The following is a 24,108-nucleotide window of genomic DNA, read 5'->3' as shown; positions in this document are numbered from 1 at the left end:
TGAATTATTTCCAACAATGTCTATACAGGCAAAATAGAAAAGTTTTGTTTATTTCCAAAAATTCAAAATAACGTACAAACAATAACAAATAATGAACTCTAAACTATTAATGTTAGCGAAAAAAAGAAATAACCAAAAAAAAACAATCATCAAAATTATTAGAACCCGCGAAAAATTTAATTAATTTTAGTTTATTAAGAAAATTTAACTAATAACATTAATCTAGATATCCGAGATCGTCAAGTATCTCGCAGTACCTCGAATTATTGGAGATGTACAATAGTTTTTCGTTTATTTGTTTTATTTTGTATGTAAATTTAATTTACAGTAATAATTCGAGTTATTTGACGATCTCGGATATTTAGATTAATGTTATTGATTAATTTTTATTACAATTTTACGCCATCATAAAGAAAGAATACATTGACATTTAAAAAATTTAAGTATTATTCGTTACTCATTTGTTTTCTGAATTTAAAACAATTGAATGGAGTCTAATTAAGGCAAATAAAATATTAAACAAGTTTTGCATAAAATATTTTTTTATAAAGTTGATACCTACAAAGATATATACTATATTTCATACATAATGGGCACCCATTTCATACATAATTATATTTTTTAAAAATATTCCTGACCTTTTTCCCCGATGTAATGTTCTAGGTTCTAGTATCGATGATTTTGTATCTTAACTTTCCGCAGCAACGACCTCTGGTGCGAGGGAAAGGTAAGTATGGATGATGTTATTTTAGAATTTGATGCTTAATGTTTCTTGTAGGAAAGCAACACACCGAAGTGGATGTTTCCAAGATGGCAGAACGAAACGTTTGGTTGAACGAAATTTCGCTCTTAGAAAAATTACCAAATAAAATTGGCTCTTACTAAAACCTGCATGAAAATAATAAAAAGAAATTAGGAAAAGAAGATAAAACAGTTTTAGTATTTAAATTAGATTAAATGGGAAATTAGTTTAGTATGTATATATATATTTTTTAAAGAGTAAGTTAATTAAAGTAGTTTGGAAAAGAGAGAAAGAATGATTACATGAAAGGTTAAAAGAAATAGCAAAAGTTAGAAAAATACACGCTTACCTCTGATGTTCGAAGTTTAAAACCAGAAAGATGAATTTTAATGTAAATACACTAAAAATCCGATGACTTGAAACGTGAAAACACGATTTCAAAAGATATGCAGTGGTGATGAACCCAAAAATGCCTCAATCACCTTACACCACAGTGTATCGTAACTGGTTACTCAAGAAGAGACTCGAGAGGTAAGCCACAATGCTTTTAAATTAAATTTAAAGGGCCCAAAAAATACACCTGCTCGCTCAATATACACATGCACAAAAGAACGAAAAACGAAGAAAAATCAAGAAAAGGAAAAGAAAAATCATCTGAAAGGATAAAAGGGATTTAGGGAGTTGCTGAATCGAGATCGTTGCTAAAAAAATCAAATTAAACAAAAATTAATAAAATTAATTCCAAATAAACACAAATATTTCAATAACCGCCTATATGCAATACAAATTTCCCACCAACATAAAGAAAAGATAACAAATAACATAAATTCCGAACAAAACTCAAGTTACCTAAAGTAAAAAAAAAAATTGAGCTGTAATAATACCTCCCTTTACTAACGAAGAAATTTTCCCAGAAAATTTCTTTTGAAACTCGATTTGTCATAGTAGATATTGATGGATTTCAAAATTCGAATAGACCATATGAGGGTGTACCGGTGGGAAATAATTTGCTTCCGTGGATAAACATAAAAAAAAAAACTTTTGTGTGTAGTTCGAGGACGAACTATTGTCAGGATGGCCGAGTTGTAGCATTAATTTAATTTGATTTTAAAACGCTGATTTTTATTAGTTTGTATATTAATTATTACGCGGCATGCCTTGTGTCCGTGTCCGTTAGAGTCGACATTATGTTATGTTTTATGGTAGTTGTAAGTTTTACATTAGGCGTATGAAAAGTTAATTAAACGTACATTCGAAGAAATTGTGTTTAAATGCACACCTAATCCTAATAAGAGGCTCCCTAAGTCTTACACGTTTAAAATTTTTCTGAGTCGTGCCTTGTCTATGATTTCTGGGAAGAGTGCAATTTCGACTAAAGTGATCTTCTTGTCCACAATTATAACAGCTAAACGACTGTCTTGGCGAATTCCCTTCGGTTAATCTATTACTTATGAGGTTTATAGAATTAAATTTCTGATTTCCTTTAAACTGCGTTGTTTTTTGTCTTTGTTGATTTCTACAATTTCTTGATATGTGACCAATTTCTCCACATTTGAAACATGTAATCGAAGATTCCATCACCCGAACCGATTTGAATCGACGCCTCAAGGCGAATTGATGACTCTCTTCTAGAGTCGCAATTTCCGCCGCCTTCTCCAAAGTCAGACTTTCTTCTCGCATTAATATAATTCCGATGTTTTGAGAAATCTCTCTTCGCAACCCCATCCTAAATTGATTAAGGACGCTTTCGTTAATTTTCTTTTTAATACCTGGCAACTCGGCATCTGTCGCCCTACTTTGGTTATCCTCCAAAATTTTATTAGCTACCAATTTTATTCTAGTCTAGAATTCGGACACAGTCTCATTAGGTACCCGGAAAGTGCGATTCAATTTGTTGTATGCTTCACCTGGAATTCTTCGCGGCTTGAATCTTTGGATAAATTTTTCTTTGAATTCAGTAAACATTACCATTATTTTCAATGTTGTATCACTTTTGTTATATCGATACGCTTCTCCGGAAAGTCGATATTTTACGATATTCAATGTTTCTTGTTCTGTCCACCTATCTAACGTGGTTCTTTGCTCTATTCGTTCAAAATATAATTTCACGTTCCTTTGTCCCGACAACGCTTCTACCGTTGCTGCGATCATCCCGAGTGACACGGGGGTAACGGTCATAGCTTGTATGGCGGCCTCTGCCATGATAATAACGGTTAGTAATTATTCTGATTGGTACGAAATTAAAGGTTCGAAAATTATACAAAAACTATAATGTCCCACTTCTGACACCAATTTGTAAGGAGCGGCTCTACTATGTTGTGTGGGCGTGCTAAAGGCGTATGCGACAAGCAGAACTTGTCACGCCGGCTTGAATTTAGGGAGCAAAGTTAAATGAAATTTATAAAAATAAAAGAAATTTAGTTAAATTTAAATAATAAATTAAATGTATTAAAATCAAACCAAAACAATAGCAAAACAATAAAATACAAACTAAAATTAATTAAATTAAAATGAAAGATGAGAATTGTGGAAACATAATGGTCGAATTTGTTGGTTTGAGGTCAAAGGCTAAAAGGGTCGCAGATGGGCGGATTACCAAAAAATTCAAAGGAGTTAAGAAGGCCGTTGTTAAACATCACATCTCTTTTCAAAATTATTTAGATTGTCTAAATTCGAAATTGGTATTATTTAAACAACAAACATTATTTAGAAGTTTTAACCGCAGAATATTTACTGTATTACAAAATAAATTGGTTCTTTCACGAAATGACTCCAAGCGATATATTTGTGATAACGGAATTAATACATTAGCTTGGGGTCATTATAGCATAACGTGTTAAGTAATGTTAATACAATTTTAAGTAAATAATTATTGTTTAATTTCATATAGATTAACTATATTAAGTAAATGTAATGTTAAAAAACTTAAAACAATTAAATTTATTGTGAGGTGCAAGTAAGTTAAGTAAAGTTCACTTAACCTCGGTGATTTAATAATAAAAACCGCTTTATTCGCATTTTATGTAGCAATAACACCTGTTATTTCTAGAAATTTGTTTTTTCAAGAAATCTGATATGTAATCCGATGTTTCTCTGTATGGATATAAATTTGTAAACAGTAGTTATATTAGAATATTTATGTTTTACTTAACAATTAAATGATAAATGTGTTATCATATAATTGTTATTTCTATTTTTACACCACCGAATTTCTCCGCTAGATGGCGTTACACGAGTTATGCAACCAACAACTCACCCTTGTATGACGTACTCTTCAGGATTTCTCCGATGGATGATGTTACACATATATATATACTCAAGGTTGATAAATATATTCATGTACCTTGTATATACTATCTCCTATATCGCTGACTCAATATTTAAGCAATGAGAGGAGAGCGTTTGCATCAAAGGCAGACGGAATGATGTATTTGTCTGTCTTTGTCATGGCCCAATGTCGCGAAAGCGCTTGCACGAATCGTAAATTTTAAAGTGTTTGAAGTGTTTCGCTCGTATTTTATACAGCTTTAAAATGCAATTATTGTAGATGGTTTTCTTTAACTATAAATTATCATTATAGTTAAAGTTAATTATCACTCAATGTTATTGTTGTCCAAATATCAAGTAGCGGTAGACACGAAAGAAACAATTAAACTTTTTTTGTAATAAACATCTACTTCGTTATTTGGGCAAAAATAACATCGATTGTAAAACAATTCATTCATATTAAAAATCATTGAAAATATGATATCACCATCGTGTGAGAATGTTCTAAAACATATTGCTGCCAAATATTTTGAAAGTAGTACCCATAGTGTGACGACTTCTCTACAAAAAGAAACGACAACACAATCGAACCCTTAAAAATAAGTGCGCAGATCTGCAACACCTCGGCTTCCCAGTGAAGATGGGGTGGGTCTGAATTTATAAGGCGCCACGCAGTTTCAGTTGCAGATCGCTCTAACTGCCAAGAGGGTTGGAAAGGAAAAGGTTCGACGACACCAACATATAACACAAAACAAGAAATCGGCAAAATCATATACCAAAGAAATAAATTTATTAAAAAAATAAATGGTAAACAAAAAAAAATAAATGTAAATATAAAAATAAACCAAAAGAAAATATCGAAAATCGGGTAGTAAGTTAATCGGGTAGTGTAAAAATATAAAGGGGGTGGCTACGTTTAGTAGTTTAGAAGGGTGGGTTGAAAGTACAAAGAGGGTCAAAACGTGCCCTATTATGAGTTAAACATATTCCCCAAATTTCGTTTACCTATCGTTTAGGGTTTTTGAGAAAAAAAATTAAACCAAAATTTTCAGCCATTTTTGGAGGTGTGTAGCTCCTTAGGGGAGCCAAAGTCGCCCATGGTTCATATATCAAAGTATATCATATATATGTATATCATATTATCATATATATATCATATATATATATATATATATATATATCATATCATATGTATATCATATTATCATTCAGATACATCCAGTATATGGTATTACACGAGTTATCGAGCCAACAACTCATCCGACAAGTCGCTCATGCTGAATACATTGGAGTGTGACGTCACAGGGTTGGAACTGCCCATGCGCTTGTTCCTGCGCCAGAACCGGCATTAATACATTACGGTCAGGAATCGTAAATTTCTCTACTTAACTCAATTAAAGTTTGTTTAAGATAACGTAAATCAGAAGCACCAAAAACTGTGTCTAAAATTTCGTTAACTGGTTTGCCAGTGTTATCTGGAAAATCGGAAGAAAGCGTGATCGAATTCTTGACAAAGATAACGTAACGAGCGAAGTTAGAAGTTTGGATGCAAGATCAAACCGTCGCCGCGTTCAAATGTCTAAGCACCGGTCCGGCATTTGAGTAACTCGATGCTGAACCGTAGTTAAACACTGATGGTGTCACATTTAACACTCAAGTACTATACTGGGGTGTTTAGATACCCAGACACCAGTTTTTGCTTCATATCTTTTAAACCAATTTTTTTCAATTATTTGGTTTTAGATATTCTTCTACTACATTATTGTCATTCATAAATCAGACATTTTTTATTTTTAACCATTTTTGAGAAAAGCAACAGTTGGGGTGGTCTGATACTCCACTAGAGCAATTGCGTTACACTTTTTTAAAGGGAGAATTATATTATAAGTACGAAGGCTTTCACGGCCGGTGTTAATTGAACTAAAATTATCGTTTTTCTTAAAAGACGCCCGGCAAAATGCGAAAGTTTCTAGTGTTAGTTCTAGTTTTAGTTCTAATTTTAGTTCAACGAGAATTATATTATTTAGTATTACATCTATGTGAATCAGTCACACTCTTTACTTATTGCGACGTCCTTTCCTGCTTCGGTCCTAGGAAAGGGGTCTTGGTGCCCTATTTTTTATGTTCGGGATGTTAACGGTCTTGGGCGCTACCTTATGTTTACAGAGTTAAGGAACTCTTTCGCCTCCAAGTAGCTTTTGGGGGTTACAGTCGGAGATTCAGGGTGTTTTAGAGAGGGTCAAAAAAATAAAAACATGCGGTTCATAAATTAAGAAATAAAATCAAAATTTATTAATAATAAAAAAAATCAACATAGGAGTTTACGGAGGAAGGTAAAAAAATCTTTATTTAAATATATAATCGGTAAATGTCTGGCCTAGTGCAATCTTGTGGCACTCGTACTTCGGACGTGATTGAAATAATTATTCATAAGGGAATAATTGGTCTGGATGAAGTGCTACGGAAAACTCGCGGCAGCACCAGGTCGGAAAGATGTTGCGGAAAACTCGCAGCAACACCAGGTCGGGGAAAGTATTGCGGAAAACTCGCAGCAGTACCAGGTCGGAAGAGTGTTGCGGAAAACTCGCAGCAACACCAGGTCGGGGAAAGTATTGCGGAAAATAAAATCAAAGTCCCACAATTGTAAGACCAAAACGAAACTTACGATGAAACTCGGTTATTTCCAAAACTCGGAGATTTTTCGGTGAAGTCTGGCGAACTTCTTGAAGACGGTTGATGACGGCTGAAGACTCTTGAAGACTGTCGAAGACTAATCCAGAACGGTCGAAGACTGATCAAGACAGTTGAAGACTGATTCTGACAGTTGAAGACTGGTTGAATGTGAAATTTTGACCGGCTACTTATACTTGTTCGGGGTGAAAACTGGATTTTTCCGAGGTGGGGATCGTATTGAAACAAGTTATCAAAACTAAATTATAATGTGCGGGGCTAATTAATGACAATAGCAAAATTTTAACGGCGTTATCGGATGCGGGGTACAAAATTAACTAAATCCCTTTTTTGAGCGGATAAAATTTATTAAGGAATAGCGGAGTGATAATTAATTAAAAATAATTATCGGAAAAATTTATAATATAATTCAAAAGATGCCCTTGTTTATGTAGAAATTTACAAAAATATAATTAACAAAATCGGTTAGCGTTTACGGCACTTACCTACATAAACGTTTTCCCGACCGCGTGTTTCACGTTAACTTCGATTAATCAGTATTAATGAACGCGCACTTCAACACAAAGTAGCTTCAGCAGTTGGCCGGTGTCCGGGGCAATCCTATACGGGTAGTATTTTCCATGGATGACCATCAGGAATGAAGTAAATTAATTAATTAAGATGCGGGATGATTTTGGTTAATAATCATGTTAATCATAATCGGATCGTCTTTAGAATCATTCAACGGTTATTTCATGATACTAGTAATTGTTTGAAATCGGTTTGATTGTTCTAGGATTTCTAATTCCGCATCATAAAAAAAATAGTCGCTGTACGGTAGCTGAACGGTAGCTCGCTGGCTGCTGAAACTCACACGGGACGGTCGGCCTTGTTTACAGTAACACCCTGATTACTGATTACTGATACTTCTTCATATTTTACTTCGTTGCGGTGTTATTTAATTATTTTAAATAACAATTTTCAGAAACCATGTGCTTTCGGTAATTACGTCGTTTGGCGATTTCCACTAATTGCTTTTGTTTATTTGAAATTCGGTCAGGAAACGTTTTCAGAAAAAGGTTTAACGGTTTTAAATGAATTAATATGAAAATTTGAAGTTTAATTAAGGAAATTAAGAAATTAAGGAAAATGCGAATAAAGTTGCATATGTGGGTGGTGATAAGGTATCAATTTTTGGATTTTTCTAAATCGGGCGGAAACTGTAGGAGGTCGGGGTAATGTGGGAAGTATATTCGGATGTTATTAATTTTTCGGAATTAAAAAAAAAATGTTACTTCGTTACATTATTAACGAAGAAACGTAGTTTATTTTTAATTATATTATTTGTATTTTTTTACAATTAGATGACTTATTTCTTTTCAACTAGAACATTTCTTTCGACTGTTTATAATTAACGCGCTCGTACTTCTGCGTCGAGACCATAAGACCGGTACAATATTGTGCTGCTTAAGTTTTATGTGTCGAGAATATTTGACTACACAAATCGTACATACGTGATTCTCCGGTGTTTTGCATTCTATATAGAGCGACTGTAGCGTACACATAGAAATTATAACTTTTATCAAATTACCTTATTATCATAAATTACCTTTGTTACCATTTTTGTTGATTTCGATGTAAATATCATTCGATTATAAGCAACCAACCAGACAACACGTCTGCCTTTGCATTTTAATTTTTAAAAACAGTTAAAATTATTTAATTACTACAACTCTTTAGCGACCAAGAGGTTCTACTTCATTTATTCGCCAATCTTTGTCTTCGCAGATATTTCAGTACTTCCTCACACGTTGTATCTACAACACAAACAGGATTCTACTAAATTCCTTTCGGCTGCTAAGGGAAATTCGATAAATACTAATGACAAAAAATTATTAACGTGATCATTAAATCTTAGAAGTTACTTTGGTGCGACATTACTTTGACATCCCCTAAAATATATATACCTTAAAAATATAGAAGAGTAATTTTTAATAAATTTCATTCTTTAACTTATTCAGGTTTTCGTTCTACATTACACAGTGTTAAATCTCGCTTCATTTGGCCTCATATGTCAAAGGACATACAATTTTGGACAAGAATGAGATGTCTCCAGTAGCAGAAAACAAAGATCCATCAACATACCAAATCCCTTGTTGAGAAAATATCCATTCCTAAAGGACGATTTCAGCATATCCATATAGATTTATTAGGACCTTTAGTATCTTTAGGATGTTCTTATGTCCTCACAGTAATCGACCGCTTCACACTTTGGCCTGAAGCTTATCCTATAAATGATATTTCATCTTCTTCAGTAGCAAACACTCTTCTCCGTGAATATCTTTCCAGAATCGGCATACCACAATCTATCACACCCTTTTACAATTTTACAAGCACAGGACTCTCAAAACCGCCATAACAGCCATAGGAAATGTCGATAGGTGGAATCACGAACCACCAATAATCCTGTTGGGACTCTGATTCTCTTTAAAAGAAGATCGGCGTTGTTCTCCCGCTGAGTTAGGCAACCACTTTGTCTTCCTGGAGAATTTTCTATAAATTCACATCATTCTGTTGACACAGAACCTCTCCTATCTAGTTTGCGCAATACATTTTCAAATTTAAAGCCTGTACCAATTTCATTCCGTTCTACTTCTAAACCTTAATAATCAACCTTAAGAACCGTACATAAGAATTTGTTAAATACTAAATTTGTGTTTCTAAAGTTAGAACATCGTCCATTCCTCTCTCTGCAGTTAGAAGGGCCCTTCTAAATTATAAAAATATTGAAAAAAAAGCTTTATTATTTCGCGAAATAACAAAAACTTACTTTTAGTATTCATCGTTTACAACCAACATTTTCTTTAAACGACAACGTCATTAATTTTTGTGACAATGTCACTATTAAACAGAAAATACATAGTCACCTGTCAGTTTTGACAACCTTATTTTAAAATTGTTATTTTGAATTATTTACAGTTTACATGTAGCGTACTTATCTATTAAAAATTATTAGTTTTTTGTAAAAGATCTAGTTTACGTTATTTTGGTTAGTATGATTTTATTTATAAGTACGAAGGCATTCACGGCCGGTGTTAATTAAACTAAAACTAGAACTAACACTAGCACTATCATGTGGCATCCGAACGTCAAACATTTTTTTCAAAAAACGCACGGGTTAACCCGAAAGTTTCTAGTTGTAGGTCTAGTGTTAGTTCTAGTGATAGTGCTAGTGTTAGTTTTAGTTTTAGTTTAATGATTTTGTTTATTATTTTCATTATGTTTTTCGATTTTGTCAATGAAATAGAACATTAAAAATCAATACGTGTTTATGGCATTGTTAGAGTTGGAAATATTATTTATAATGAATACTAACTCCACAACGGCTTACAAAAGCAGAATCATTTTTCACATAAATTACACCAAATAGTGGTCATGTTTGTTATGAAATAATATTGAATTATAAAGAACATATTGAAATATGTTCTTATTTATACTGTAGTTAGAAACGTGGTGTTACATCTCTCCTTTTTTATTTATTTTTTATTGATATTGTAGTAATTCAGGCTGATACGAGTATCTGATAGTATCTGATTTCATTTTTAATGAAAAAATATGACTACGTTTTCACCTGTCAGTTGAGAATCGATATTGCTCATGAAATTATCGATAAAACTTCTTACAAAGACTTATTAATGCGATCTTTCACTTAATCAATAATAATCTATGCCGTAATATTTCTAGAAAGTAATAAAATTTCCATATCCATTCCAAAATCTTATTTTAAAAATTCACCGATAATGATAGACATTTAAAACCATATTGTTCCTGAAATTGAAGAAATTAACCAACAAATCGATAATAATATCTGATAATCATTATTTTTGGAAAAAAGAAAACATATTTGAACTATTTTGATCGACATTGCATGTCGTTCCGAAATTTTACATAAATTATCTTTTAACGTACTTTGTATAACCAAAATTTATATTATTTTTGAAATAATCCACGATTGTCAGTAGCATAGTCGCTACGCATTTGATAGAAAATTGAAGAACCGACACTTGAAAAAATAACAATAACAATCAAAGTTGAATCGTAGAAGAAGACGCACCCTTTTGTTGTGAACGCGTTCGACAATGAAAATATACTAAAAAAAAAAACATAACCCCGATCATAGTGAAGAAGAAGAAGAAATAACCTAATGTGAGTTTGAATATTAAAAAAAAACTAGCAATTAAAAAAAAAACTAATTTAATCAAGTGTATAAAATTGTTTATTAAAAATTCGTGAACATTTAAAACACTAACTGAGACGATAATCAGAATACAAAAAGGAAGAATAAATTAAAACAATCGATTTGGATTTGGACATCTAGCGTATTATTATTGTGACAAGAAGTCTAAACCAAGGGCAATCATCTATGATTAATTAATATCCTTATTTAATAATCTTCCTGGTCTACGACTCCATACTTGTCTTAATCATTCCATCATCAGCTTTTCAATTATCCATCCTTTTTGTTGTGCCCTAACTAGGACCTCATTCGGGAAGTCTTTCAGATTTCAGAATGGTTTTTTTCTCAATAGTAGTAATGTCAGCAATTTTTCCCTATCACTTGTTACTGCTAGCATCAATGTGATGCGCAATTTTTCGCAACCATTCGTTTATAAAGAAATTTCCCACACACCTCTTCTTTCCAGTGTGTAGTTGGGTGGCATATCCAGATATACTACCATTTTGTTGACATTTACAGTTTGAGACAAATTGAAATTTTCTTGAAAATCATTAGGCGCTTTTGGGAGCTAGTATTAAAAATTCTTTAGTCCCTCTTTTCGTTTTTCTTGAGAGAACTAGAAAACTGCCTCGTCAATTTCATGAAATCGTCTCTTCTTTGGCCCGGTAAATTTTTTGCACGATGCCTCACAGTCTCCAATAGCTACCTGGTCTTTCCGCAACAGCTGCAACGTTACTCTCGTTATCAGCAAAAATTGTACCAGCTTTTCGATTTCCTTAACGCTAACTTAATAACATCTCTTTAAACTTTGCTGTATAGAAGAACCTTTTAGATTTTTGCTACATTTTTTTATAATTACCCTATTATATGTATAATTATTAATTAAGCACACACCACGTTCGAGCTACTACTAGGGCAGTATATGAACGGAATTCGTGCTAGGCATTACTATTTATTTTTAAAATTATATTTATTTTCCAATTTTTTCTGGCTTGGTAAATTTAAAGTCTAGTCTAATAAAAACTCGTCGTAAGCAAGGTTTCTTTAGGTGCATCAGCGTCAGTCAACGGAAAAAATTATATTTATGGTTAACAACAAGCATCGCATCGTTTTGGTGTTGTCGAATTGCTCAAAGAAAGATGCGGATTACATTCGCAAACTAAATTTTTTTACCACTATGCATTTTTAAAATCGGGGTGCGGATTAGATTCGAGTGCGGATAAGATTCGAGAAAATACGGTATATACGATAAAGGCTCAAATTTTGATCATATCTGTCGACACCTCCCATATTGGCGTTGTATAAATTGACTAAATGTTACCCGAATAATTTTCTTTTCTTTTCGAGAAAATCTTTTTGCAGAATGAATTGGATTCACCCCTGCTGAATTTAAACATAAAGTGACAATACTATTGTCATGCCATTTTACAACAATTATATTTTGGACATCAACATTTTTATAATCGTAGCATCCCCTTGGCTCTTTCTTAATTTTTTTAGAATCCATCAGAGGATTAGCTGGTATACTGTTTTCACGAATGGTGCCTGTGTCTCTCAACTTCAAAGTATGGTACCATGGCTTCATCAATGCAATGCATATACTATTTTCTAAAAAATTTTTATTCAGATGTTGGAATAAAGGCCTCACCTTTGCGAATTTGTCTCTTGCTTCTATTTTAGTAGTATCTGCAAGATGAAAATGGGACATAATATATTCAAAATTATTTCGACTTATTGCTTTAGACACCAACACATTTTGACATTTTGTCTCTTTCATACTCCCAGTACATTCTCCTTCTTGGTACTTGCATGTATCCACTGAGTAATAGTACACGTATAAATGCTTTTATTTCTGTTTTCTCTATTCTTAGGTGGTGATTCTTCTGATTTGCATAACCATTACTTTCGATTACTATTAGATCCAGTATTTCATCATCAAAGAAAAGTGAAAATAACTCCAAAGCACTTATATCGTTATCATTTTCATCTACTTGGCCATTAAAAATTATATTATTACGCTCCAAGTCGTTATCCGTCCATTTATAACTTTTCCTTTTTTTCGTATTTTTTCGATCGAATTTAAATTCGTTGAAACTAAAATTATTTTAAACCTATTATTTCTCTACAATTTGCAATAAAGGTGTGTTCCTTAATGTGGCTCTTAGTGATAATCCCGTTTTATTCCCACAGAAGTAAAGAGACGGAGTTATAAAAACCGGGAAGACTTGTAGATTGTTATCTATAACGTACTTGTTAAAGGTTTATAACTTTTACAATTTAAATCATTTGAAATTAAAACTTCATAGAATCAAGAGGTTAAACAAGATATTGCTATAAAAATAATCGATTTTTTTGATCACGTGATCATGCGTGAGTTACTTTAATCACGCGTGAGTCCCGTGGTTCATATGTATAGTAGTAGGGAAAAACGCTATTTTAACGGAAGTACTTAGAATTTCGCCTTAAAATTTTCCTATCACATTCTTAAGATGTTCAGGCAACTTTTTATGGAAAAAAGATTTCCATAAAAAGAATTTCCGCTCTTAAGTGGTCGATGTTCTCCTGGGGTATCTCGTTCCATGCAAACTCTAGATTGTGTCGAAGGTCATCCAGATTCTCAGGAGGCCTGGGTACTTGTCTTAGTCGCCAACCCATCATATCCCAGACATGTTCAATTGGCGACAATTCCGATGACCTTACAGGCCAGGGCAAAATCTGTAATCCAACCTGTTCCAGGAACTTTCTTTTTAACTACAGCAGTATGGGGTCTTGCATTATCCTGTTGTGTGGCATTCTGCAACGTCTTCATGAAAGGTACTAACACCGGTTCCAGAACGTTGTCGATGTAACGACATGTAAAGGTCTTTGCCCACTACACCGTTCCATACTAGGACCATAACAGGAACGCGTCATATATATGCCCGTATGCCACGCGTATTATGCCCGTGTACGCAAACTGTAGATGCCCCGTTCGGATCTCGTTTAGTCACAGTATAAAGTAAATCAGTAGTCTCACTTGCCATATATGGCGTCCTCAGTCTTGCTAAAGTAACGCAAAAACAGCGACGACGGTATTGGATTCACGATGCTCTAAAAGAACGAAAAGCTGAGGGAGAATACTGGACATTATTTAGACACTTAATTGATGATGAAGAAAATTTTTCAGTACTTTCGAATGTCATCATTTCAAATTTCCTTCCAGGCTCTCTCTTTCCTTTGAGTATCCATATCAATTTTGGATGTTGAAAGTTATATAAAAATTCGTATTTACGAACACATTTCATTAGTTTTTCGTCCACCATATTTAACAACCTGCTGAACCTGCTGCAGTGTTCTAGCGCGAAAGGAATAGTAAAACAGATGTTTGCGTAACCACGCGGTTGGGCAGCCTATGCACATCGGTGCGTGCCGTGCACCGAACGTTTCGGCACCTGCAAAATATTCCTCCCTGGGAATTGCTGTCGGGTCGGGCATGGCACGGTACGGCGTTAGTCGGTGCCGGAACGGTCCAGTGGACATTGTCTCATGATAATTCATACAAAGAATATTTTTTTGCATGTGTCGATACGGTTACGCTCATAGTATATATACGGTGTAGTGGGCAAACACCCTCGTCATTAAATAATAAATTAAATAATTTAATAAATTATTATTTGATAGAAATGAAAAGAGGGTTTTAATGCATTCGACTTCGTGTCTTCGAGGAACCATGGAATACTCATCAGGATTATGGTTTGTTTTTGATGAAATGTCAAAACTTGGGAATTTGTGCAATTTAAAAGGAGTTACTGCTGTTACTCCATTAACTGTAAGCTAATTATTGGTATTAGACACCCAAATAGAACTAAAACAACTTTTTCTATTTAAAAATTAGATTGTTTTAACCGCTGGTTCAACTTTGCGATTTGATCCGGAATCGTCAATAATGGAAATCGATGATTCTTTAAATGTGAACTTGGGTGGCGATGTAGTGTGGAAATTTCGACTTGCTTTAAACGACATGATTCAACGTCCCGTCACGCAACCATCTGCTAAAACTACAAAATTCGAAACGGATCTTCTCGGACTTTTTAATTATGTTCTTGTAATCGAAGAGTCTTATTTTAATCTTGTTCAACCGTTTGAATTTGGAAAAAGGCCACGACTCCCACCAGGAAGCAATGGATATTTGCATTTTAACACAAACGGCGAATCATCGAACGACTTCGATCCAAATATGGAACCTAATTTCGGTGATAATGTTGAAAGGAATCAGCAGGTTCTTAAAAGAAATTTTAATGGAATTCCAAATGATGCTGATGATAATCATGATCATCAAAGTGGTAGTTCGAAACAATACCAACCTTGTTTGAAAACTGGTTCTTCTAAACGACAAGGTTGCGGACCACATTCAAAACAGCCTGAATTGAGTCATACCAGCGGGAATGGAGCAAACGTTCCAAGCACATCTCAAGATGGTGTTTTTAGTGATCATCGCCGTTTTGGTATTCCAACGAATGTGTTGATTGATATGACAGCGACTATAGGACCAGTATATCGTTTTGGTCCGTCGTCGATATTTTATGTTATCCGTCCATTGGAATTGAGCAATATCATGATTAGTTTATCGCAAGGAATTTGGAATTTCGCCCCGCAAACTGAGCGGAAGGTTTTTAGGAGCTTCTTGGTATATATAATTAAATTTGATTTCATTTATTAATTAATTTTTTTTTTTTTTGTAACCTAGGAAAATCAAAAGACTTTTCTTCTATACAACGTTCTAGGAACTTCGGAATTTCAAGCTTTAGCCCAATTAATGTCTACTAATGACGGTCAATATAACACACCTGCCAAAATTAATTGGTTAAGTACACAAGGAGTTACATACGATCAAATCAGGTGAGTTTCCTATTAAATATATTGATAATTTTTTATTGTTTAAATAATTTTAGGGGATTTTTTCCAAATGGGATCAATTACTTCGTGGATGGGTATCAAATTAGTAGGGAGATTGGCATAAAAATAGCCACGTTGATGATGGAACGTAACGATCAACCTAACGTTTTCGCACGTCCAATTTTGTTTAGGGGTCTTGATATTTAAGAATAATTTTTAAAGTAAATCTTTTTTATTACCTCATCTTATCCGAACAATATTCTTTCTTCCAAACACTTCTTTTAGAATTTTCTCATTTTGATCGCATTTCTTTTAAAATTATTTATCTACGATGTTCGTACAGTTCCTTTAACAAAAAACATTTTAATAAATTATCCTTTTCTATGTTAGCTTAATAATTGTTACGGTTTAATTATTTTTAACTTAATTTTTTTGCATTTTTTTTGTGCATGTAGTTTATGTCGTATTGTAAATGTGTTTATTAATGTGTTAAATCCTGATCATGCCACATCATCTCCGCACCATTATCCACATCCGATTATGAAATAAGAAGATTAATTTATTTATTAAGAAGTTACAGGTAAGTTAGAATTAATTTAGTATTAACGTTAATTAATGTTATTACTTTCTTGTAAGTATTAAGTTTTCTTAAAACTCCAGTTGCTTAACTAATATGTTTTCTGTTTTGGGTGATTTTTTCAGAGTTTCCTGAAAGAAGGAGTGGAGGTTATAAGAAACCACGTTGGAGAGGTGGATGGAGAGGAAGAAGAAATAATCATCAGTGGTAATTTTTGTTGTTTGTTGAATTAACTATTAAAAAATGACTTTTATGTTTTATTAGGGTTTATTTATTGATTAAAAAATACTTTCTGATAAAAACTAATTTCTTACTTAAAAAATTTATCATATTTAATAAAATTTCCTTTATAAGTGTTTACAGGTACACAAGATATCAAATATTACAGTAATTAATCTCCTCAATTACCTTTTAGTGTGTGAAAACTTTGAAACATACTTGAAACAATTTGAAGCACTTAACTTCATATTAAATCACTTTCTGTTAGCAGACGTCAGTTACATAATGTCTATAACTATAACAACCATTTTCTGAGTCAGTAATTTTTGCAATTCCCTACTGGGAATTTCATATAACGCGCAATATATGAATGCAGTAACCATAGTTACGAAGCTACTATATGCTTGCACTGTGCCATTGGGTAGTTTTGCATAAGAAAAGTTTTACTTGGAAAAAGGTGAGCCGCACGTCTCTCAAGACGGCTAAACCCGAATGATTCTAGTTCTAGGTCTTGTGTTAGTTCTAGTGATAGTAAAATACTAGAACTAGAAACATTCGGGTTTAGCCGCACGTCTTTCAAGACGGCTAAACCCGAATGATTCTAGGTCTTGTGTTAGTTCTAGTAATAGTGCTAGTGCAATACTAGAACTAACACTAGACTTAGAACTAGAAACATTCGGGTTTAGTCGCACGTCTCTCAAGACGGCTAAACCCGAATAATTCTAGTTCCAGATCTTGTGTTAGTTCTAGTGATAGTGCTAGTGCAATACTAGAACTAACACTAGACCGAGAACTAGGAACATTCGGATTTAGCCGCTCGTCTCTTAAGACGGCTATGCCCGAATGATTCTAGTTATAGGTCTTGTGTTAGTTTTAGTGATAGTGGAATGCTAGAACTAACACTAGACTTAGAACTAGAAACATTCGGGTTTAGTCGCACGTCTCTCAAGACGGCTAAACCCGAATAATTCTAGTTCCAGATCTTGTGTTAGTTCTAGTGATAGTGCTAGTGCAATACTAGAACTAACACTAGACCGAGAACTAGAAACATTCGGATTTAGCCGCATGTCTCTCAAGACGACTAATCCCGAATGATTCTAGTTCTAGGTCTTGTGTTAGTTCTAGTGATAGTGAAATGCTAGAACTAACACTAGACTTAGAACTAGAAACATTCGGGTTTAGCCGCACGTCTCTCAAGACGGCTAAACCCGAATGATTCTAGTTCTATGTCTTGTGTTAGTTCCAGTGATAGTGTAATGCTAGAACTAACACTAGACTTAGAACTAGAAACATTTGGGTTTAGCCGCACGTCTCTCAAGACGGCTAAACCCGAATGATTCTAGTTCTAGGTCTTGTGTTAGTTCTAGTGATAGTGCTAGTACAATACTAAAGCTAACACTAGACCTAGAACTAGAAACATTCGGATTTAGCCGCATGTCTCTCAAGACGGCTAAACCCGGATGATTCTAGTTCTAGGTCTACTGTGAGTTCTAGTTTTATTTCAATAAAAATATGCAACATAGTGATATCTCATGTTAACTAGCGCTACCTACCACTGTCACTAGAACTAACATTAGAACTAGAAACATTCAGACATGTTGCATTTTATGTGGGACAAATTTTCTTGTTTAGAGTCTTTTACTTCCAACTTCTAAGTCAGTTAGGCATTAAAAGAGCAAATTTTCCATTATTACAGTTAATTATCTTCTATTGATTGTTGTAGTCTTCCATTAAAAAAAAGCATAAAAACAATTACGTTTGTTTATTTCGCCAATTTAAATTACAATAACACTTATTTATTATGATAATTGTTTACAGTTCATTTCGACTTACTTAAAACACTACATATTATCTAAAATAGCGAAAGTAGAAAAAGAACTTCACCAAAAAGCCCCCTTCTTGGCACCATTTCTTATTTTAATTCAATCACTGTCATCGTCATTTCTTGCCCTATTCAACGGCCTTCTACTTTCATCTTCGGAACCATAAATAACATCTTCGTCGGAATCATTAATCATCGAAAAGGTTGGGTTATCTTTAGTTATAATTGATTCTAAAACGATTTTTTTTAAATCAATCGATTACAAAATGAGATTTTTAATGTTTACCTTGAATGGTTTTAGTATTTGGAGAATAAACATAGGTCATGGCGTAAACGTAGAAATTTAATAAACCGTAAAAAGACATGAATTGAACAGAACTGTTGTAATGGGTGGACAATTGGGCGACGAAGTTATCTTCCAAAACTCCGATTCCAAATCTTAAAACTGTTATTGTTAAGCTTATCGATAAAACCACCAACATTAGTAGTGTCAAAAATTTTAATCTCATATCGAAAAATGGCATTGATCTTAATTCACTATAAGCTCTTAGTAGTAACAATAGTAAATAGGCGATGTAAATTCCGCAAAATGTAAAAAAGATTACTTTTAATGTCTAAAACAAAACATAATGGCACTGATTTATTTAAATAATCAACGTAAAAAAGGAGATGTGTAAAATAACACATTTTCTAAATCGAGTAAGTAAAATGTTCATATTTTAATTCATAAATTTCTTTTTGATTTTCTGTGATTAGTTATGTAAAATTAATGGAGCAACAGAAGTACAAAAAGGAGGCAAAAATGGATTACATTGCAACCAAAGTATGTCATTTTACTCATCTTTTTCTTAAATAGATGTAAGTGATAAACATGAATCACTAATTATTTCATTTAATTAAGTGGAGTGGTCTACACTCAACTGATACAGACGACTTCCATATACAGGTACGTTTAAATACACTTAACCGCAAAATTAACGCACCGTTTATATATTTCGATTTATTATAATTAAAGTCAAAATTATCATACATTTTGTAAAACATATTAAAAATAGAATACATAAACAGAATTATTTCGATAATAACAATAAGTTTGACTTAAATGAATTGTAGGAAATAAACGAAAACTAAAAATAAACAAAATCATGTAAAATATATGTGCTTTAACACGTATAATGTGGTTTCTCGAATGTTACATGTGGAATATCTTTCATTTGGCCTTCTGTACATTCTGTCACTGGCCTTCTGTTACGACGATCAGAACTTACAAGGCAAAACGAAGCAACAAAAATTGATCCTCCACCGCATTTATAGTTCATGGCCTGCCTTGGTCACGTCGTCTAGCATAATTGTTGGTCTCTACAAATCTCTGCAAAACCCTACCGACCGTTGTATGAGCCACGCCAAGTTACACATTCATCACGATTTAAATTTCGTCTAGCACGCTCCATTATGTATTGCACGAATGACAGTTATCTTATCAATTGGTAAAACAATTAAAATGCAATGCCTACTTTTATTTTAGAAGTGAGGCTTATTTACTTAAAAAACAAGCCCCTCATGAAAAGCTGCTATGATTTCAAAATTAAATTAAGAAGACTGACAAATCCTATACAAAAGGCGTAATTGAGCCAATAGAAATATAGCCAAATTAAACTATACTGAAGACTGTCGCTCTTCGTTTAGCAATTTAAAAATCTTTGAATGTTTGAAATATACAATGTTACTTCATTGTCAACTAAAAAAAAATGGTGATTTTCACAATTACAAAACTAGGAGGGGGGGTGACATCCGACATGATGCGTTGAGACTGACCAGATCTAGGAACGCCTATAAATATTATGGAATAAAATTTTTTAATAGTCTGCCTGGTAGTTATAAGTATTTAACATTTAAAGTTTTTGTAACTAGGATTAAAGATGTTTTATTGCGTAAAGCCGCAATTACAATTAATGTTGATGTATTGTACGTTAATGGATTCAGAAAAAAACCTCTATCCAATAACGTGAAGAAAAACATACCTAGCAATTTAAAAATCAAAAGTTGATAATCGCTTGAAATTGAAGATGGCGTTGGAAAAAGTTTATTTGTAGCATGAATCAAACCATTTAATTTGATACCTCGCTCATGAAAATCGAAATGTAAATGACAGAGTTACAGCTTGGGGCGTTTTTTATCTGACACCCTGTATAATATTTCTCGAAATAAAACTAAAAGTCAGAGTGGTGCGTTAATTTTGCGGTTAAGTGTATATCACAGTTACAATATTTTCTCTTTATACAGGATGTTTTAAAACAACGTTTAAATATTTATAGGGGTAGTGCTACAGTAGAAAACAAGTCGAAAAGTGTTAACCAAGATGGGTCCGAAAATCAACCGTTTTCGCGTTACAGGATGTTCAAATTTTTTGGGACGCTAGGATTTTTCTTTTAAACTGTAACTACTACAGATTTGATACTTGGGAAATCGATACAGTATGAAACTGTCTCTTTTTGAGAGTAGTATGATGTTTCCATTGCTTCCAGTTAGTATAAGTTATTCCATTACAAAACGTTATGCCATTAGTTACCAAAATTTGGCCATTACAAGGAGTAGGCTTTGCCTTACGTACAATCTGCTAAGATACATTAATTTGACGTTTTGTTGAAATTACGAAATAACCAAACTCCAGTCATTTGATTTTGCGAAATGTGAAGTGAAATCGTTTGCAATGGTCTTGTATTCAAATGCTGAAATGAGCGATATGGTGTTTATGTACGGCCGTGTCAATGCAAATAGTTTGAGAGCACATCGTTTCTATGCTGAAACATTTTCCAATCGCCGGCTAACAGGGTTGCCAAACAATTCGTGAAAACTACGGGCTATTTGAAAGAGTTCGGGCTTCCTTTGAACGTAGAATGAGAAACTGTATTGATGTTGCAGGTCGACATTTTGAACATCTTCAGTAAAAAGCTTCGTTTTGATTAATGTTAGTATTACGTTGTGTCAATTCAATTTTTCTAATAATTTATTTTTTAAAATGTTTTCTTTTTCGGAAACCTTAAGGAGTACAATTCCTTTTTTCGAATTAATGTTGTTTAGAATTAAGCTATCTGACTAATTGTTAAATAAAATTTTTGAATTTTCTGAAAAATAGTGGTATTTATTTTCACTTCCGGTCTAACCGGAAGCAATGGAAACATCATACTATTCTCAAAAAGAGACAGTTTTATACTGTATCGATTTGCCAGGTATCAAATCTGTAGTAGTTATAGTTTAAAAGAAAAAATGTAATGTCCCAAAAAATTTGAACATTCTGTATCTCGAAAACGGTTGATTTTCGGACCCATGTTGATTAACACTTTTCAACTTGTCTTCGACTGTAGTACTACCCCTATAAATATTTAAACGTTGTTTTAAAACACCCTGTATACATTGTATATGTGAGTGAAATAATCTGAATCAGAATGAAATAATTATTGATTAGAGTAAACCATACAGTTATTGGACAGTTAAGGGATTTTTTGTAGTTACTTATCTGATTTCGTAGATAATACACGAATTACATTTTTAATTATTTATTGCAAAAAAGTACAAATAGTCATTGGGCGGTAATGTTACAGTTATTGGACATATGTTAATTGTAATACATTACTGTTGAAACTTGATTATACACACAATGCGCTTATTTAGGATAAATTTTTTCATCTTCATCCAATCCTTCAAGTTATATTTTGACACCTTGCTATTGTTTCTTGTCTTACTGATTTTGCAAGGATCATTATTAATGTTCTTATCCTGGCCAGTTTCAAGTTGTTAAAATTTGTCTGTATTTAATAAGTTTTCATCATAGGAGTTCTTATAAAGTTCATTTTCTGGGCTCTTCGCTGTAACAATTATGGCATAGATAAGTATTCATATCAGGAATAAGAATTCGATGAGATTTTGGAACGTATTTCTTATGGAAACTATGTTTAGGTTCCTAACACTTCAAGTTGATCTTATTTTGACACGTTTTTCCGTAAACAAAACATTTGAGTTTAGTATCTCTTTATGTCTTCGTTTCTCCTCTTTTTATCGTTCTGTTTCTATCTGTAATGTAATATTCTTTTTTGATCAAGTCTGTTTAATATTGTACATGTTTTTTTTGCTCCTTTTTCCGCATTGACCTTCCCTATGGACGGACATATACAGGGTCATCCACGACGATCGTTCATTAGAACTTTACAGGGTTCTAGCTAAAACAAAAATTTGAAAATTCAGATTTAAGTATTATTAATTGCGTTCTCTTCGACTAAAATATTTTCAGATTTCTAGCACTTCCGGTTATACCGGAAGTCGACACCTACTTTATTTTTTTAAATGGAACACCCTATATATTTTTACATATTTGGATTTGTCTGTTTTCAAGGTTTATGAATAACTTTACTTTTTGCAATTTCATTCGGCCGTTCTCGAGTTATTCGAATTTTTCTAGAAAAATCTGCTCCAGCAGACATTTGTTAAAAAAATCAGAGAACACTCGATTTTTGGGATATCAATTTAGGATTCAGAACATGCGTAAGCAACATGATGGAGTATGTTTTGGTGCCGAGTACGTCCGTCTAGAACGTTTGGTTACTTTACTTCGGCACGTTAACTTTTCGAAATTTGGAAATTTCATAACTTCATTTTTTTAAATGGCACCCCCCATATTTTATTACTTAGTCGTCTTGGGTGTCTCATTTTACATCTTTTATATCCCATATGCCCTATACCTAACATTTATAGTTTGGAAGATAATTAGGGTTTTTTGAAAAATGCACACATATCATATCGATATTTAACCTAGTGTGCCATGAATAGCTAGTGTGACCTAGTGTATAACCATATGAAGTGGCCTTTTGAAAATTTACAGATTTCTGATGTTTGATGCCAGCTTTTTAGTCAAATATTTTCAGGTTCCGGGTACTTGCGGTTACACCGGAAGATGTGACAACTTTCATATTTCAAATGAAACACCTGTATTTCATTACATTTTTGAAATTTTTGTTCAATTTTTTTAGGCCATTTGTAGGTTGCAGCCGACACGTATATGGCATTATTTGGTTACACTCTCAACAGAAATAAACCATAGCTTTAGCAAATGTCAAACTGTTTACTCTTTCCTTACTGATCCTCTGATTACACTCCAATTACACTCCAACAGAAATAAACCATAGCTTTAGCAAATGTCAAACTGTTTACTCTTTCCTTACTGATCCTCTGATAATACATAACCACAACAACATTCCACAACACCAAATTTTTTTTCCGGCGGTAAACTAGATGATTTATAAATTATAAAAAGTAACGTTGTAGTTGACATTTTTGATTGAAAAATGTAATAAAACTCAAGGTGTTCCATTTGAAATATGAAAATTGTCACCTCTTCCGGTGTAACCACAAGTACCCGGAACCTGAATATACTTTAGTTAAAAAGCTGGCATCAAACATCACAAGTCTACAAATTTTCAAACTTCCACTTCATCCGGTCATTCACTACATGACGGTATTCATGACACACTAGGTTAAATATCGATGTGTGTGCATTTTTCAAAAAACTCTAATTATCTTCCAAACTATAAATGTTAGGTATAGGACATATCGGATATAAAAGATGTAAAAAGAGACACCGAAGACGACTAAGTAATAAAATATGGGGGGTGCCATTTAAAAAAATGAAGTTATGGTACTTCCAA

At 33.2% G+C, this 24,108-nt stretch overlaps 1 protein-coding gene and 2 long non-coding RNA genes across 3 annotated transcripts; 1 reads left to right on the top strand and 2 right to left on the bottom strand.

Moving 5' to 3' along the window:
- Positions 1 to 12,527: 12,527 nt before the first annotated feature.
- Positions 12,528 to 12,980, bottom strand: LOC139429694 (uncharacterized). The gene is made up of 2 exons (XR_011640240.1): positions 12,820 to 12,980; positions 12,528 to 12,602 (listed from the first exon to the last, which is right to left on the bottom strand). It is a non-coding gene; the product is annotated as an uncharacterized lncRNA (long non-coding RNA).
- A 1,566-nt stretch (positions 12,981 to 14,546) lies between these two features.
- Positions 14,547 to 16,628, top strand: LOC139429675 (3'-5' RNA helicase YTHDC2-like). Its single transcript, XM_071195608.1, has 5 exons — positions 14,547 to 14,724; positions 14,791 to 15,582; positions 15,643 to 15,794; positions 15,848 to 16,371; positions 16,494 to 16,628. The coding sequence occupies exons 1-4, from the start codon at positions 14,596 to 14,598 to the stop codon at positions 15,996 to 15,998; spliced, it is 1,224 nt and encodes a 407-aa protein (XP_071051709.1). The 5' UTR covers positions 14,547 to 14,595; the 3' UTR covers positions 15,999 to 16,371; positions 16,494 to 16,628.
- A 1,706-nt stretch (positions 16,629 to 18,334) lies between these two features.
- On the bottom strand, positions 18,335 to 19,619 carry LOC139429655 (uncharacterized). Its single transcript, XR_011640210.1, has 2 exons — positions 18,696 to 19,619; positions 18,335 to 18,640 (listed from the first exon to the last, which is right to left on the bottom strand). It is a non-coding gene; the product is annotated as an uncharacterized lncRNA (long non-coding RNA).
- Between the last annotated feature and the right edge of the window lie 4,489 nt (positions 19,620 to 24,108).

The sequence above is a fragment of the Onthophagus taurus genome, chromosome 4, assembly GCF_036711975.1.
Source record: "Onthophagus taurus isolate NC chromosome 4, IU_Otau_3.0, whole genome shotgun sequence".
Classification (NCBI taxonomy): domain Eukaryota; kingdom Metazoa; phylum Arthropoda; class Insecta; order Coleoptera; family Scarabaeidae; genus Onthophagus; species Onthophagus taurus.
The sequence above is the reverse complement of the archived record's forward strand: the minus strand, read 5'-3'. Positions and strand labels throughout refer to the sequence as shown.

Excerpts from the sequence above, each read along its gene's own strand:
- LOC139429675 (XM_071195608.1), top strand. The coding sequence starts at position 14,596 with ATGCATTCGACTTCGTGTCTTCGAGGAACCATGGAATACTCATCAGGA. Across the intron at positions 15,583-15,642 it reads AGGTTTTTAGGAGCTTCTTG|GAAAATCAAAAGACTTTTCT; the intron begins GTATATATAATT and ends TTTGTAACCTAG. Across the intron at positions 15,795-15,847 it reads GTTACATACGATCAAATCAG|GGGATTTTTTCCAAATGGGA; the intron begins GTGAGTTTCCTA and ends AAATAATTTTAG.